This window comes from Vicia villosa, linkage group LG3, assembly GCF_029867415.1.
Source record: "Vicia villosa cultivar HV-30 ecotype Madison, WI linkage group LG3, Vvil1.0, whole genome shotgun sequence".
Classification (NCBI taxonomy): Eukaryota; Viridiplantae; Streptophyta; class Magnoliopsida; order Fabales; family Fabaceae; genus Vicia; species Vicia villosa.
The window spans coordinates 8820638-8836918 of NC_081182.1; the positions used below are offsets into that span (position 1 = coordinate 8820638).

Sequence of the window (16281 nt, forward strand, 5' to 3'; positions counted from 1 at the left end):
TGAACCTAATTACATTTAGCCTATCATCACAAATGTCATCTTCTTCTCCACTATCAAGTTCGTCACTCATATACTATTCTTATATGATATGTTCTCTACCTATCTCTGATGTGGTAAAAACATGGTTGACTGACTCTCTTGTGGCAACACCATCTACAACACATGCGTTTCATGGTTGACCATCATCAAAGCCCTTCATCAAATCCATTCATCCTCTCTTCTTCGCTTTCTTCAAAATGTACATCCTTAACATATTCATCACTAGATTCACTAGATTTTTCAATATCATCTTCACTTTTCCCCTTATTTCTCCTATTACCCTATCCTTAAATGTTTCCTTCACTCCATTTGGTTTGAGCTTAGCGAATATTTCAACCTCACAATTATATTTCTTAGCAAACATAACTAATTCAGTTTCATCTCCATCATCTATAAAGGGTTTTAGATCTTCTTATAAACCACCACCATCATGTTTCCACCATATTTTTACAACTTCAGGTTCAAACTCTGAGTCCATCCCCTTGATTACACCACACACATAAAAAAGGACTAAAAGTTAGGATCTTGTCCACTGAATGCATACATTTCCCCACTTCATACCTTAACTTAGGGTCTTTTACAAATCATCCCTTGTTGTATAATACAAACTTAAATAAACCCATGTCCTATACATAACACATATGGTAAAATTGGGTCAAATTAAGTCAAATACAATCAATATACTAGACACGTACTAAATATTGTATAACATTTAAATCTAAATATATCCAATCTAACATTGGACCCACAATCAACCAAATAAAAACTCTATCTTTAAAGTACAAGACATCAAATTATGGCACATTATGATAGAAAAATAAACCCTAAATTAATATTCAAATAAAAAGTTAATAATTTGAAGGGAAACATGTGGACCAACCTGAGTTGCAAGGTTGAGGATCCATAAACTACGATTTTTATATGTATCTATGAAACCACAAGTAACTTCCAGTTCACTCAGTTTGAGACCACCCTAAAAATCAATATTTTCTCCTTCTTACTTAAATACGACAATCTTCAATTTTGTGACACAAACCTGCAAAGATTGCTACAAAGAAGCAACAATGCGACATAAATGAAGTAGTGAGACTGAAGCTTCGATCAATGACAATGATGCTGAGAGAGCGAGAAGTTTTAAAGTGAAAATAAAGAGAATAAATTAGGGCTATATGTAAAAATGGAGTTAAACTATTTATAAAATCTAACATATCCACTAATTATTCAACAAACATTACAAAAAAAATAAATAAATACCAGTTGTGCCTCCAAGCCAGCTTCAGTTAGAGAAAGTAAAAATAGCCGAAATTATATACGAAAAACATTATTCGAATGAATTATTTAGAGGAATTAAAATTGAATTTATGAAATATTTATAGGGACGAAAATATATATATATATATATATATATATATATATATATATATATATATATGGAGAACTAAATAATGATTTTAAGGGAGGGAGATGTATAAAGGGAACAAATGTTTAACCCAAAAAAATCCTTAAAGGTGAATGAGATTTGGAAAGAATAATGATGTTCTTCACTCTTAAGTAGCAACGTCATTTTGTACCACTAACAAACCCAATCCGTCAACAAAAAACATCATTAGCAAACCCAACGGTTCTCTCAAAATAACAATGTCCATTTTTATCCTTTCAATTCTCCTACATTAAATACTGCTAAACTGACATAGACAATTAAATAAGGTATCTTCTGACATCAAAAGTAAAGAACATGTGTGGTTTGTAAATGGCAAAGCAGTTAATAACATTATAGCTGTAGCATCATAATACTCATTCACTCACTATTCATCTTCTTCTTCTTTGAGAAATGGACTCTACTTCATTTCCAAAGCTACTAGTAGTAATGATGCTCTTTGTTTTGGTTTTGGATTGTGAATGCAATGTTACTTATGATAGAAAGTCTCTTCTTATCAATGGCCAAAGAAAAATCTTGATTTCTGGTTCCATTCACTATCCTAGAAGCACCCCTGAGGTATTATGTTTTCACTCTTCAACGTATTCATTCTAATTTTGCATTTGCATTGTGTAATTTGTTTCAAATGTGTGATTTTTAGATGTGGGAAGATCTAATTCGGAAGGCGAAACATGGTGGTCTTGATGTTATTGACACTTATGTCTTTTGGGATGTTCATGAACCATCTCCTCACAATGTAATACCCTTGTTCTTTGTGAATTTTTATATGTTGTTTGTTGTTTTTCTGATTATGGGTTGTATTGTAATTGCAGTACAATTTTGAAGGAAGATATGATCTAGTTAGGTTCATTAAGACAGTGCAAAAAGTGGGGCTTTATGTTAATCTTCGCATTGGACCTTATGTTTGCGCTGAGTGGAACTTTGGGTACATGCATGTTGCTACTATCATTTTAATTTCTTTTTTTTATGTAAGATTATAATTGCGATAAAATTTTTCGTTCTTTAATGGTATAGAGGAATTCCTGTTTGGTTGAAGTATGTTCCTGGTATAAGCTTTAGAACGGATAATGAGCCTTTCAAGGTTGAGCTTTCTTTGAATTCATTTCATGACCTGGTTTGGTTTATCATTGTTAACTCGAGTCTTGAATGATTTGGTTGATATCGTTTTGTTTTCGGTTTTAGGCTGCAATGCAAGGTTTTACTCAGAAGATTGTTCAAATGATGAAGAGTGAAAACTTGTTTCAGTCTCAGGGTGGTCCAATCATTCTTTCTCAGGTATGCAGTTCTTTTTTAATGTATGAATATTTTGAAGAAAATGCATAAGATATCAGAATTTTGATGTCAACAAGTCATTTCTTTCTAGATTGAGAACGAATACGGACCAGAGAGCAAGGCGATGGGAGCTGCTGGTCATGCATACCTAAACTGGGCTGCATATATGGCTGTTGGATTGGGAACAGGAGTCCCTTGGGTGATGTGCAAAGAAATTGATGCCCCAGATCCTGTGGTAAGCCCTCTCAAGCTATATCTTTAGTTCACCATTCATTATATACTTATTGAGAGTTGAATATGATTCATCCAATTCTCCACTACAGATTAATTCGTGTAATGGCTTTTACTGTGACGATTTCTCTCCAAATAAACCATATAAGCCTAGCATGTGGACTGAGTCTTGGAGTGGCTGGTAAGATATACATTGTTCTATTACTATATATGTTAGATACATTTGTCTACTTTCTTCACACTCTTATTCTGCTGATCTCTTTCTTTCTGTTCCTGTAACCGTAAGGTTTACCGAATTTGGTGGCCCGATTCACCAGAGACCAGTTCAAGATCTTGCATTCGCAGTTGCTCGTTTCATTCAGAAGGGCGGATCATATGTGAATTACTACATGGTTGGTGGTGACCTTCTATGAATTATTTATCATATTTCAAAAAATAACTTTAGCTATTTCTATACGGTTATGTAAGGTTCACTTTTGTGATTGATGATTATTGATAGTACCATGGAGGAACTAACTTTGGACGATCGGCTGGGGGTCCGTTCATTACTACAAGCTACGACTATGATGCTCCAATCGATGAATATGGTAAGAAAACTATGCTTGTTTGTTATGACCAGATTCTTAGATTGTTTTGTTTTCTACACGATTCTCCGATCATTTGAATGGATTATGAAATTATGTATCATAATTGGAATATTTTGGCACTTCCTTATCTTACATATATATATGAATGAATTAGGTTTGATTAGGCAACCAAAATATAGTCATTTGAAGGATCTTCATAAAGCTATCAAGCGATGCGAGCATGCTTTGGTTTCTTCGGATCCTACTGTTACATCATTAGGAACTTATCAGCAGGTAAATGGTCACTGATATGAAGAAACTAACTCTCTTCAAGTTATATGCTTGTTTATGATAAACTAATCTTTTGGTGGCGATCACGCTATTCTCTCTCTGTGCTTGGTGATTTTCCAGGCTCATGTATTCTCTGCAGGAACTGCAGGATGCGCGGCTTTTCTAGCAAACTATCACGTACAATCTGCCGCTACCGTAGTTTTCAATAATAAGCACTATGACTTGCCTCCGTGGTCCATAAGCATCCTTCCCGATTGCAGAACTTCCGTATTTAATACCGCAAAAGTAAGAATATTTTGTAGGACCTATTATGGCTTGTCCTTTTCATCAATCAAGTTTTTGACTGGATTGTTATGTCTTTATCATGAAGGTGAGAACTCAAACTTCAGTGGTAAAAATGCTTCATGTCAATTCTAGATTCTCGTGGGAGACCTATGATGAAGATCTATCTTCTCTGGATGAAAGATCGAGGATTACAGCTACTGGACTCTTGGAACATCTGAACGTCACGAGAGACACCAGTGATTATCTATGGTACATAACCAAGTAAGTTCTATCTTCTATGGTACACATAGAATCTGTTATTATCCAACATTCGCAGTTCTCTCTGCATTTGGAATCTTACATTATTTGGTTGGCATGCTGCAGTGTTGACATAAGCTCATCAGAATCGTTTCTTCGAGGAGGACACAAACCGAGCATTAATGTGCAATCTGCAGGACATGCTGTCCATGTGTATGTCAATGGGAAATTCTTAGGTATGCAGACATGCAGTTAAAACACAGTAGTTGATATATTTGCTTACTGATTCTGAGTTAAGTGAAGATGACTGATTTCTTTTATAGGGTCGGCTTTTGGGACAAGGAAACAAAGAAGTTGCACATTTAACGGGCCAGTTAACCTACACGCTGGGACTAATAAAATTGCTCTTCTCAGCGTGACTGTTGGATTGCAGGTTAGTACTTAGTATCTTGCTTCTAAATCCAACTTGAACTTAAGCATTAAGTGTTTTCATTTGCTTGTTACTTACAAATTTTGCTTTTGCGATTTTATATTGAAGAACGCTGGCCGGCATTATGAGACATGGGAGACAGGAATCACTGGTCCAGTTTTGATACATGGTCTCGACCATGGACCGAAAGATTTGACGCATAATAAATGGTCTTATCAGGTCTGATGCACATATAAAGAAGCACATTATGATTTATGCATTCTTAAACTTCAATCGATGCGAAGAGAATTTTTTTTTTTAACTAAATTATGTTGTTGAACAGGTTGGCCTTAAAGGAGAGGCTGTGAATTTGGCGTCACCGGATGAGGTCTCATCTGTTGATTGGGTCCAAGATTCACTAGCTGTCCGAAGCCAATCACAACTGAAATGGCACAAGGTAAGAATAGTAAAGTAACTAGCTTATTGCATTATGCAAAATTTGTTGTGATTTTCGACTAGAAGCTTATCACAAACTTCAAATTTGCAGGCGTATTTTAACGCACCTGAGGGAAACGAACCGTTGGCTTTGGACCTTGAAAGTATGGGCAAGGGCCAAGTATGGATCAATGGACAAAGCATAGGAAGATATTGGATGACTTATGCAACCGGTGACTGTAATTCTTGCAGCTATTCGGGAACATTCAAGCCTGCGAAGTGCCAACTTGGTTGTGGACGACCCACTCAACGATGGTAATACAGTTTTTGGCTAATAAAAGATATAGATTCAACCTTATAGGACCGTATCAATCGAGTGTTTCATATTATCAATTCCATTCATCCGTCTTGCCATGTTTTCTGTTTGAATGATGTTGCAGGTATCACGTCCCAAGGTCGTGGCTAAAGCCAACAAAGAACCTGATAGTAGTGTTTGAAGAATTAGGCGGAAATCCTTGGAAAATATCGTTGCTAAAGAGAACAGTACATACCGCAGCAGTTCGTGAATAAGTGAACCGAATTGTATGTTACTCATGAGCTCTCTAGCTTTGCTTGAAATGAGGGTAGCTTTGAAGCAATAAGTTATATAGTTTTCATTGAGTTTGTACCAAACACCCATGATTTATACAAAAGATGTAGCCTAGAATCTAGATTATTATTTGTTATTTGCAGTTTTCAACGAGCCATTTTATTGTATCTAGCTTGAAGAGAAAATTACAATCTTAAGAAGGGTGCCTTCATTCATTTTTTCTAGTTTGTATGTACATTTTAGTTACAAACATGTTCTTGGACGAATCCACCCATGTAATCAAGTCTTCCATGTTTCTAGTTACAAGGAAATCTGGATTTGTAATTGTATCAGGACCTATCAAGCTCCGACACGCCAATCAGAAGGTGTGTCCCTGCACCGGACATGTATCGGACACCAACACGCGTACGACATGTATCAGACACGTTTTTGAAGTGTCCTACAGAAATACAAAATTTAAATGCAACGGATACGGATACGACATACTATTTCAAATAACGGGCACAGCAACCTCTCAAATTCTCAGAATTTTAAAAAATAAATACGTATTTTATCTTTCATATTCAATTTTCCACTATAAAATTAACTCGTAATGAACCATACCACCTAGGCGATGACTTAATGAATCGCCCTTGTCACTGATGGCGTGTAATGCCGTTAGTCAAAGGAGATGGAGTCCTCCACTAATTCCTGAAGGATATGCAGTCAACAACTTCTCTTAATCTTCGGGAGTAGATGTCGCCACTCAGGGTTACCTAAACCCTAGGCCCAAAAGGTCTCTATAAATACTTCTCTTCCCAAGGGAGGAAGGGACGGATCATTACACTCTAAGTATAACGCTTAGAAAAATCCTAACTCATACTGATCACACCCCTCAGAAGTTTATACCTAATCATATCGTCCATCCACAGAGCCTCTCACCTCACATGAGCAGGACTCCTAAAATCCACCGTAAGACACCATCTTATAGGGCTTCTTGTTGCCATGGAAAATCCCTAACCACCATATAGCATAATATAGCTACAAAGGTCTGAGTCCCCATGCCCTTGTAGGAGGAACACACGAACCTATACTTTTTGTCCAGCACAGGCACCAAACTTGCTCAAATTCTACTGAAACTTTTCGACGTGAGGCTTATGCTTCAATACACGCAACCGAACTTTTTCATCAGTCTCCTTCACTTTTGAAGAACTCGATCCCAGGTTCTCTTCTTGATAAAGAGTCTCATCTGCTTGATACACATAAATGTCAATAATGTTGAAAGTATTTGATATATTCATGGAATCCGAGAGGGCTATAACTTAGGCAATATCGTTGATCTTTCGGATCACTTTGAACATGTCATACTTGTGTGGTTGCAACTTACTATAAGTACCAACTAGAAACCTCTCCTTATGTAGAAACATCTTCACATCGTCAACCTCGTTGAAAACTTTAAATTTCTTTTGCTTATCCTGCATATGAGGCAAATCGTTTGGTATTTCATATGCGGTCAACTCCTTGAAATCCTCTAGGATCCTAGCACTTCTTCTAGATTTTTTTTCCTCTTTTGCAACACTCATCATCCCTTTATTCACCACAGGACAGAAAAATTTAGTTTCTTTAAAAGCCTCATCAAGCTCCTTTTCACTCGGCTTCATTACTAAGAAACTACATTTCTTTCCTCTTTGTACCAAACAATAAGTGACATCATCACGTTATCTCATCCTCGATAAGTGACATCATTTTCAAACTACCAATGCCTACCAAGTAAAATATGACAAACATCCATATCAAGAACATCACAAAGTGCCTCTTCTCTGTAATACTTTCTAATGGAGATAAGAATTCTCCAGTCTAATATTACTCGAACTTGGAAACCCTTTCTTACTCAAACGAGGGTGTATGGCTTCTCATGGGGTTTCATGGACAACTTCAAATAAAATACCAATTTCTGCGACACCAGATTCTCCGTGTTACCACTATCCACGATCATATTACACACCTTGTTCTTGATAGAACAGTGTGTTTTAAATAGATTATTGTGCCGCCCTTCATCTTTGTATGTTAGTAAAATTATCTACAACAAAATTTACACTCTCATCAAATTCGTCCTTTGCAAACTTAACCCTTGCATATTCATCATTCTCAATTGCAGGTCCTTCTCTTTCTTCTTCATCTTCCCTTTCTTCTGCTACAGTAGTGACTCTCCTGTCAAAGATTTTAAGGTTTATTGTGAGGTTGAGAGCTAGCGCACGTGGGGTGAGAAGCTTTATATGCGTGTTAAAGTTAGGTTTTTCTTATTCTTAATTGTAATGTTGAGGTATTTATAGCCAACTAGTTTATCGATCGAGAACCCACCACGTCACCTCCTACGACCTTCACAAAAATATACTGATACACACCCCCTCAAGCATAACGGCTTGCGAAAAGACGAAGGAATTTAGTTTATTCTTCCTATATATACATTATAGTGGAATCGTAAGTGATAAAATCTTAAGTTAAACTCTTTATACAAAGCGCTAGTGGAATCCCTTAAACGAGACACTAGTTGAGTCCTTTAGGAGAGATACTAGTTAAGTCCCTCAAGCGAGACACTAGTTCAGTCCATCGAGCGAGACACTAGTTCAGCCCCTCAGGCGAGACACTGGTTCAGTCCCTCGGGCTTCCTATAAGTGGGAGAATCTTAACACATCTCCACATCTCCAAACTGTGAGTCATATGTCAATTGGAAAATCCCAAAACGTCTGTTGAAGGGATAAGCGTTCGAGGCATTTAATGTCATCAATGATGACTTAACCTTGGGACTCCCAATTAACCATAATTCTATTGCAAGTGTCAAAATATGCATAATCTTTCATGTCTGATTGAAAACCTAGGGGGCCTTTGATTACCCCTAAATTTCCTCTCCTATTTAAGGGGATGAAACCCTAACTTGTTCACTTTTTTACACACTTTCTTGCTAAAGTTTTCAAAACATTTCTTCTTCCTTCAACACTTTTTGCATCTCCACAAGCTCAAGCCTATACCCTACACAGGTTCAGGTTCGATGCTCCTTTTTCCCTCTTTTTCTTATGGTGCTTTTTAAGGATTTAGATGGGGATGATAATCTGGTAGAATCCTCAACTTCTGACGAGAGTATAACCTTGTGGAAATATTGTTATAGGAATGGAGCCTTTTACTTCTACTTACGGTGCTCCATGTCCCCTCCCAAATCACACCCATCTGTTTGCTAGGGCTAGGTAACCGTAGCCAGTTTTCTTGGGAGAGCCTTATTCAAACCCCAATCCAATCACTCAAAGGTTGGAAGGAAAAATTTGTGAGGATGAGGGGACATGATAGTTCGTCCTAAATTACTACAAGGGCGAATTTTACCCTATAGATTTCCCCTCGCCTCGACAAATAGTTCCACGAGGATCATCAGGTAGAATAATACTTTCCTTACTGCTGACAAGGCTGAGGTAGTTCGAACCTTGGACGAGTTTAAAGTTATGGAGTCTCGCACTATGATTATTTTTTACTAAAGGAATAACGGATCCTTGGATAAATATATAAGTAAGTTTTAATGACATTGTTCAATGTTGATGTTTACATAACCCATGCTGATTATTTCTTCTTGCTTTTGTTACAAAGAAGATGTATAAGATTCCCTTGGACGAGACGAAAGAGCATTTGGCCAAACGGAAAGCTCGTCGCTCAAGCTCGGATAACCCTTAAAACCACCTTAAGGTACTGCTAAACAAAGGGGTTAAACTGTAGCCTGGGGGCGATGCGATTATTGAGTCTTTGGCCTTAAAGATCTAGAGGCGGGAGGTTGATTCCTCCTCTAAGGGTAAGGCGACCAAAATGATTGTTGTAGAGGGGAAAAACACCTTCACATCGTCTTCAAAGAGGGTCTCGTCATTTGAGTCCTCCTTGTGGAGTGATAATGCTTTTGATGCCATCAAGTTTATCGGTGCTCGCCCTCCATTCCTAAATATTTCCTGGGAGACCCATTTGCTAAAGATTTTTCATATGGAGCGTGTTGACAGAGAGAAGCAGGCCAAGTTTGAGATTGAGCCGATGACAAAGCTTTTCAACTACAAAAGGGATTTGACCAAAAGGCTGAAAATAATCGAGATTTTACTGAAGGAGAAAGAGACCTTGATGAAAAAGCTCTAGAGGTAAGATCCAAGGCTAAAGAATTTATTACCAAGGAACAAAAACTACATAAATTAAAAAGAGAGTGGATGGGTATTTCAACATGACACGCATAAGAAATTAAAAAGTCACTAACTAAAAAATTCAATAATATTAGTTATACTCAATTCACCCAAAAAAAATATTTCACTCAAAGAAGATTGGAACCTAGATACACATTTAAACACTATAAAAAATTAACCACCTGAGCTTTTGTGCTTTTGTTAAGTTTCTATAACATATAATTATTCCATTAATATTTGACTGTATAATATTTCTATTATTATTTTGTCATGTTATATATTTATTACATAATTCCTTTTTATGTCATACTTTGTTTCTCTTAAAATATTTTGAGAATGAAAAATTATATAAAGTTTATTTTAAATTTTAATTTATTTAATTAATACTTTGTTTCTCTTAAAATATTTTGAGAATGAAAAATTATATTTTAAATTTTAATTTATTTAATTAATATTTAAATTACATTCAAACACTTTCAAATATTTAATTTTGATGAACATTTAATAAAAAGTAAATGAATCTTTAAAGGGTAAAGATAAAATTCTTTTTTTTTCTAATTTTTTAGGATTTGCCACCTAAGGCAGAACTGAATATTATTGTATTAACATATAATATTAAAATATAATGTTATAATAAACATTGGAGTCTTGAATTTATGTTCACAACTTGACGTGCGGGTGATGATGAATGCAGTGTTAGTAAAATGGTAATGTGACAACGCATGTAATGTATTTTCATCAATTTTTAATTGGAAATCTTCCAGAATATAACAAGTATAGAGCATTAGTAAGGCGTATCATAAAGTTGACTGGGGTTTCTTGAGAGGTATGCTTGCTAGAATGGGTTTTGTGGAAAAATGGATACATTGGATTATGATGTGTGTTATTTCGGTGCACTATTCTGTTCTTATTAATTCAGACCGTGTTGGACCAATTGAACCAGGAAGAGGACTCAGGCAAGGGGACCCACTGTCTCCTTATCTCTTTATTCTAATCTCGGAGGGTCTTTCAGCTCTTATTCAGAAAGAAGTGGCGAGTGGTGATATCCATGGATTCCAGGTGTGCAGAGGGGCACCGAGTGTGTCTCATCTGCTTTTTGCTGACGATTATTTTCTATTTTGCAGGGCCAATCTCACGGAGGTGACACGTCTTATGAATTTGCTTAGTACCTATGCTGACGCTTCAGGCCAGGAGATTAATATGAATAAGTCTGAAGTGTTTTTTAGCCGGAATTTAAGCAAACCGGCGCAGGAGGATATTGCAAGGATTATGGGAGTACGTCATGTTATGGGAACCGGAAAGTACCTAGGATTACCGTCGATGATTGGAAGAAGTAAGAAGGCTACTTTTTCTTTTATTAAGGATCGTATCTGGAAGAGGATCTACTCGTGGAGGGGTAGGTTTTTATCAAAAGCGGAAAAGGAAATTATGATAAAATCGGTTCTTCAGTCTATTCCAGCCTATATCATGAGCATCTTTATTCTACCGGATGCGGTAATCAATGATATTGAAAAGATGATGAATTCTTTCTGGTGGGGGGAGGAAATAACAATAAGCGTGGTATAAGATGGATAGCGTGGGACAAGCTAACTACTTCTAAGGTGGAAGGTGGGTTGGGTTTTAGGGATCTTAAAGCGTTTAACATGGCTATGGTTGCTAAACAAGGATGGAATTTGTTGACAAGGCCGCATACTCTCGTCTCCAGAATCTTCAAAGCAAGGTATTACCCTAGTACTTCTTTCTTAAATGCAAAAATTGGATATAATCCTAGCTTTGTGTGGAGAAGCATGTGGAAAGCAAGAGATGTCTTAACATTAGGGTACAGGTGGAGTATAGGTGATGGAAGTCAAATTAAGGCAATGGACGAACCTTGGCTTAGGGGAAGAAGAGAATGATGCATTGTTGGACCCCAAAAGCAAGGTACATACGATATTAATGTTAACCATCTTATGTTGCCTAATGCGAAAGAATGGAATACAAGATTGATTGAGGATTTGTTTGATTATGTAGCTACCGAAGACATATTACAGGTTCCGTTGTTGCAAGAGGTGGTCGAAGATAGATTGGTATGGAAAGAGGAGCAAAATGGAGAGTATAGTGTGAGATCTGGCTACAAGTTGTGGGTAAACTCTAAAAGGAGACAAAATACCGATAGTGTGAAGGAGGATTGGAATAGTCTTTGGAGAATTAAAGCACCATCGAAAACCAAGCATCTGTTGTGGAGGATTTGTATGGAATGCTTACCATCGCGGACTAGACTTCGTCAACATCAGGTACCGTGCCCACCAGATTGTCAGCTCTGCGGAAATAATATTGAAGATGATTGGCATGTGTTTTTTGGTTGTGATACGACTATTCAGTGTTGGAGGACAGCAGGTTTGTCGGATCTTCTAGAGCCCCGTTTACATAAGTTTAGTGATGTAAAATCTCAAATATTTAATATATGTAGCTCAGAAGATAGGATGGTTGCTGGTAGATTTGCAGTTATGATGGATGTGCTTTGGAAAAATAGAAACGATTTTATTTGGCATAATGAGAAGGAGGAAGCACCTAAATTGGGTATGATGGCTTTTCGTAACTGGCATAATTGGCTTACAGCACAAAGAACTCAAGGGAGAGAGAATAACTCTCAGAATATCACAAATTGGAACCCACCAGCGGAAGGATGGTTAAAGTGCAATGTGGATGCGGGGTTTAACAGTCATGTTGGGACTACTAATAGGGGATGGTCTATTCGTGATAAAAGAGGTAATTTCATTATTGCAGGTGTAGCTTGGGATATTGGTACCATATCCATCCTTGAAGCAGAAGCTTATGCCCTAAAAGAAGCTATTGAAGGAGCTATAACCTTGCACCTTGACAATATTATCTTCGGAAGTGACTCTCAACAGGTTGTTCAAGCCATCCACTCCGACCACGAGGGTGGCTCGGAATTTAGTTTAATTATTATGTCTACTAAAAATTTATTACATGTTTTCTCCAACTTCGAGGTGAAGTTTATTAGGCGTCAAGCGAATTCGGTTGCCCACTCCCTCGCGAAGGCGGCCAATTCTTGGGCTAGACGCAGTATTATTCATATGATTCCTCCTTGTATTGAACATCATGTGTTGAATGAATGTCATTAAATTTGTTTTTGTCAAAAAAAAAACAAGTATAGAGCATGTATTTAAGATCATAGCAAATCAAAGCAAAAAATATTTGAAGTCAAAAGCATAATTTTCGACATAGAAATAGAAAAATGGCAGAAGAAGGACAAGTGATCGGTGTTCACACCGCAGAGAACTGGAAGAAACATACGGAGAAGGGAAATACCTCTACGAAATTGGTTAGTTTTGCTATCACCCTCACACTTTCTCTTTTATTGTTCTTTTTTATCATTTAGTTCAAAAGATAAATAGCATAAAGAGTGTGCAAAATATCCGATTGTGAGTTTTAAATTTGTAATTAAATTTAAATTTGTTTTAAATATTCGAATATAATTAAATAGTTATTAATCGGTTTATTTATTAATGATTTGAATATTTATTTATATAATTCGAATATAATTAAATAGTTATTAATCGGTTAATTTATTTTTTGATTCGGTTATAATCGGGTTATCATCTAAAATCCAAAATTAATCTAAATATTTTAATTCCATGATAAAAAATTTCATTTTCAAAATAAAAAATATTTTTAAAACTGGATTTTTTTTTATAAAAACTGGTTATATAATCATAATCAATTTCATAACCGGTTTTATAATCAATTTTGATAGAAATTTGGTTATGGTTATAAATCCAAACCATTTAAACGGTTTGAAAATGGTTATGGTCTAGTTTCTAAAAATAACCAACCATACACACCCCTAAATACCACCTCTGACACACTATCAATATTTATGATTACGTTTAATTTGGAGTGTGCAAAATATCCGGTTTTGAGGCCCAAATCTATAACTAAATCCAAATATGGTTTAAATTTCCAGATATGATTAAATGGTTATTAACCGGTTTAGTTATTAATAGTTTCGTTATCCATTCATATAATCTGCATATAATTAAATGGTTATTAACCGGTTAAGTTATTTTTGGATTCGGTTATAATCCGGTTATTATCCAAAATTCAAAATTAATCTAAATATTTTAATTCTATAATTTTTTTTTTCAAAATAAAATATATTTTTAAAATTGGATTTTTTTTTATAAAAACCGATTATATAATCATAATAAAATTCATAATCGATTTTATAACCGGTTTTAATAAAAATTTGGTTATGGTTATAAATTTAATTTATAACCAAAGTACCAAACGATGCACACCTCAACGTTTAATTAATTTATTTTTGTAAATTATTGTTGTGTCTGATCGTGTTTAAGGTGTCTATGATTCTTAAGTTTAAAGTACTTACTAAACGAAAATCATCACATTGATAGATTGTTGTAGATTTAACTGCTACTTAGTGTTAGGGGTGTTAGGGGTGTTCGCGGTGCGGTTTGGGCGGTTTTTACGAAAAAAATCATCCGAACCGCAAGAGAAAAAATAGTGCGGTATGGTTTGGTTCGGTTGGCTTTTAAAAAAAATCCGAACCAAACCAAACCAAACTAATGCGGTTTGGTTCGGTTCGGTTGGTTCGGTTTTTTATAAATATTTTATTGAGCCATACATACACATATAGATGACAACATAATTTTGTATTTAGACATTCATACACTATCAAATAACAACAAAACTGGTCATATTTTGACAACAATTTTCCATTTAATATGTAAAAATTAAATTAGACAAAAGTGAAATATTAAACATAATATAATAGCATAAAATAATATAAAATTATTATAATGAAACAAAAAATAGAAGAGACGAAAGATTAGTGAAGGTGAAAAAGAAAAAAAAAATATTGAGAGATTAGAGAAGAAGATGTGCGATAAAAACGAAACTGAAATACATAACATTTACATAAAAATGAGAAGGTGAAAAAGAAAGAATATAAGAGAGTAGAGATTATAGAAGAAGAGGGAAGATGTATGTGGCAAAGAAGATGTGATAATGTTATTAGAAATTTGAGAAGATCGTGACTAAAATTATATGTGTAAGGATCAGAAAATTGTTCGTAATCATAAGGCAATGTATAATAGGTTTAAGTTTGGGTTGTATGTGAGTTAAGTAAAATTTAGGTTGTAAAATAATGCGGTTTGTTTCGGTTTGGTTCGGTTTACAAAATACAAACCGCAAACCGAACCGAACCGTGCGGTTTTGTTAAAAAATGACCCAAACTAATCCGAATCAAATGCAGTTTTTTACAGTTTCGATTGGGTTTGGTTTGATTTGTGATTTTTTATTGGGTTGATTTGGTTTTGAACACCCTACTTGGTGTGACCCATGCCGTTTAATGAGCCCAATTTTTGAAGAGTATGCTAAAGAGTTTCTAAATGTCACCTTCCTTAAGGTTGATGTGGATGAATTGCAGGTAATCAATATCTACTAAAACTAATATTGTTTTTAACTAAGAATCCTGCAACTAATAATTACATTGATTTTTTCAGACTGTTACTCAGGAATTTGAAATTAAAGCTATGCCAACATTCTTGTTCTTGAAACAAGGAGTGCAAGTGGACAAAGGTTGATGATGCTTGAAGGGTCATGTATCATATGAACAAAACTATCTATTTCGAGTTAATTTGCACTTTGCTATTTTAAAGTGAGTTTTGTTGAGAATAATGCAAGTGTGAGTGTGGATAATAGTCCCACATTGGAAAAGTGTGTGGTGACTTGAGCATATATAAGTGGGAGAACCCACTCACCTATTACCTTAAGGTTTTAGGTGGAGAAGTGGTGTCTCTCCCACAAGTGTGTTGCTCGAAGGAATGTCCCGGAATAAACAATGCTCCCGACTCGACCCTCCCCCGATGTTGCGCTAACAAATGGTATCATGAGCCTTTGGTTCGAGAAAGGGACCGGCTAAAACTTGTAGTTGAAAGTCAACGGATACATGTAGTTGAAGAGAGTCAACAGATACATGTAGTTGAAGTCAACGGATACAAGTGTATGTGGAAGTGGAGTTTCCACATGGAGGGGGAGCATTGTAGACTCACACTTGAGGGGGAGTGTTGAGAATAATGCAAGTGTGAGTGTGGATAATAGTCCCACATTGGAAATGTGTGTGGTGACTTGAGCATATATAAGTGGGAGAACCCACTCACCTTTGTACTGGCTGGCCGTAACCGGTTACGCTGAGACTGCTGCTGTTATTTTCTTCAAAAATAACATCTCGACTAATTTGAATCTTCCGATTTCTCGCATCGAACAGTTTGTAACCGCCTGTAGAG

At 35.8% G+C, this 16281-nt stretch overlaps 2 protein-coding genes across 2 annotated transcripts; both read left to right on the forward strand.

The window, feature by feature from the left end:
• The first annotated feature begins 1616 nt into the window (after positions 1-1616).
• Positions 1617-6007, forward strand: LOC131654861 (beta-galactosidase 3-like). Its single transcript, XM_058924788.1, has 18 exons — positions 1617-2035; positions 2118-2213; positions 2290-2402; positions 2492-2558; positions 2660-2752; positions 2841-2984; positions 3073-3161; positions 3267-3372; positions 3480-3567; positions 3722-3840; positions 3958-4122; positions 4208-4383; positions 4486-4595; positions 4683-4792; positions 4898-5008; positions 5112-5225; positions 5316-5518; positions 5644-6007. Exons 1-18 carry the CDS (start codon positions 1871-1873, stop codon positions 5771-5773), a joined length of 2199 nt encoding a protein of 732 aa, XP_058780771.1. The 5' UTR covers positions 1617-1870; the 3' UTR covers positions 5774-6007.
• Positions 6008-13211: 7204 nt separating this feature from the next.
• Positions 13212-15579, forward strand: LOC131657513 (thioredoxin H-type-like). The gene is made up of 4 exons (XM_058926902.1): positions 13212-13298; positions 14389-14407; positions 15319-15422; positions 15499-15579. The coding sequence occupies exons 1-4, from the start codon at positions 13212-13214 to the stop codon at positions 15577-15579; spliced, it is 291 nt and encodes a 96-aa protein (XP_058782885.1).
• The last annotated feature ends 702 nt before the right edge of the window (positions 15580-16281 follow it).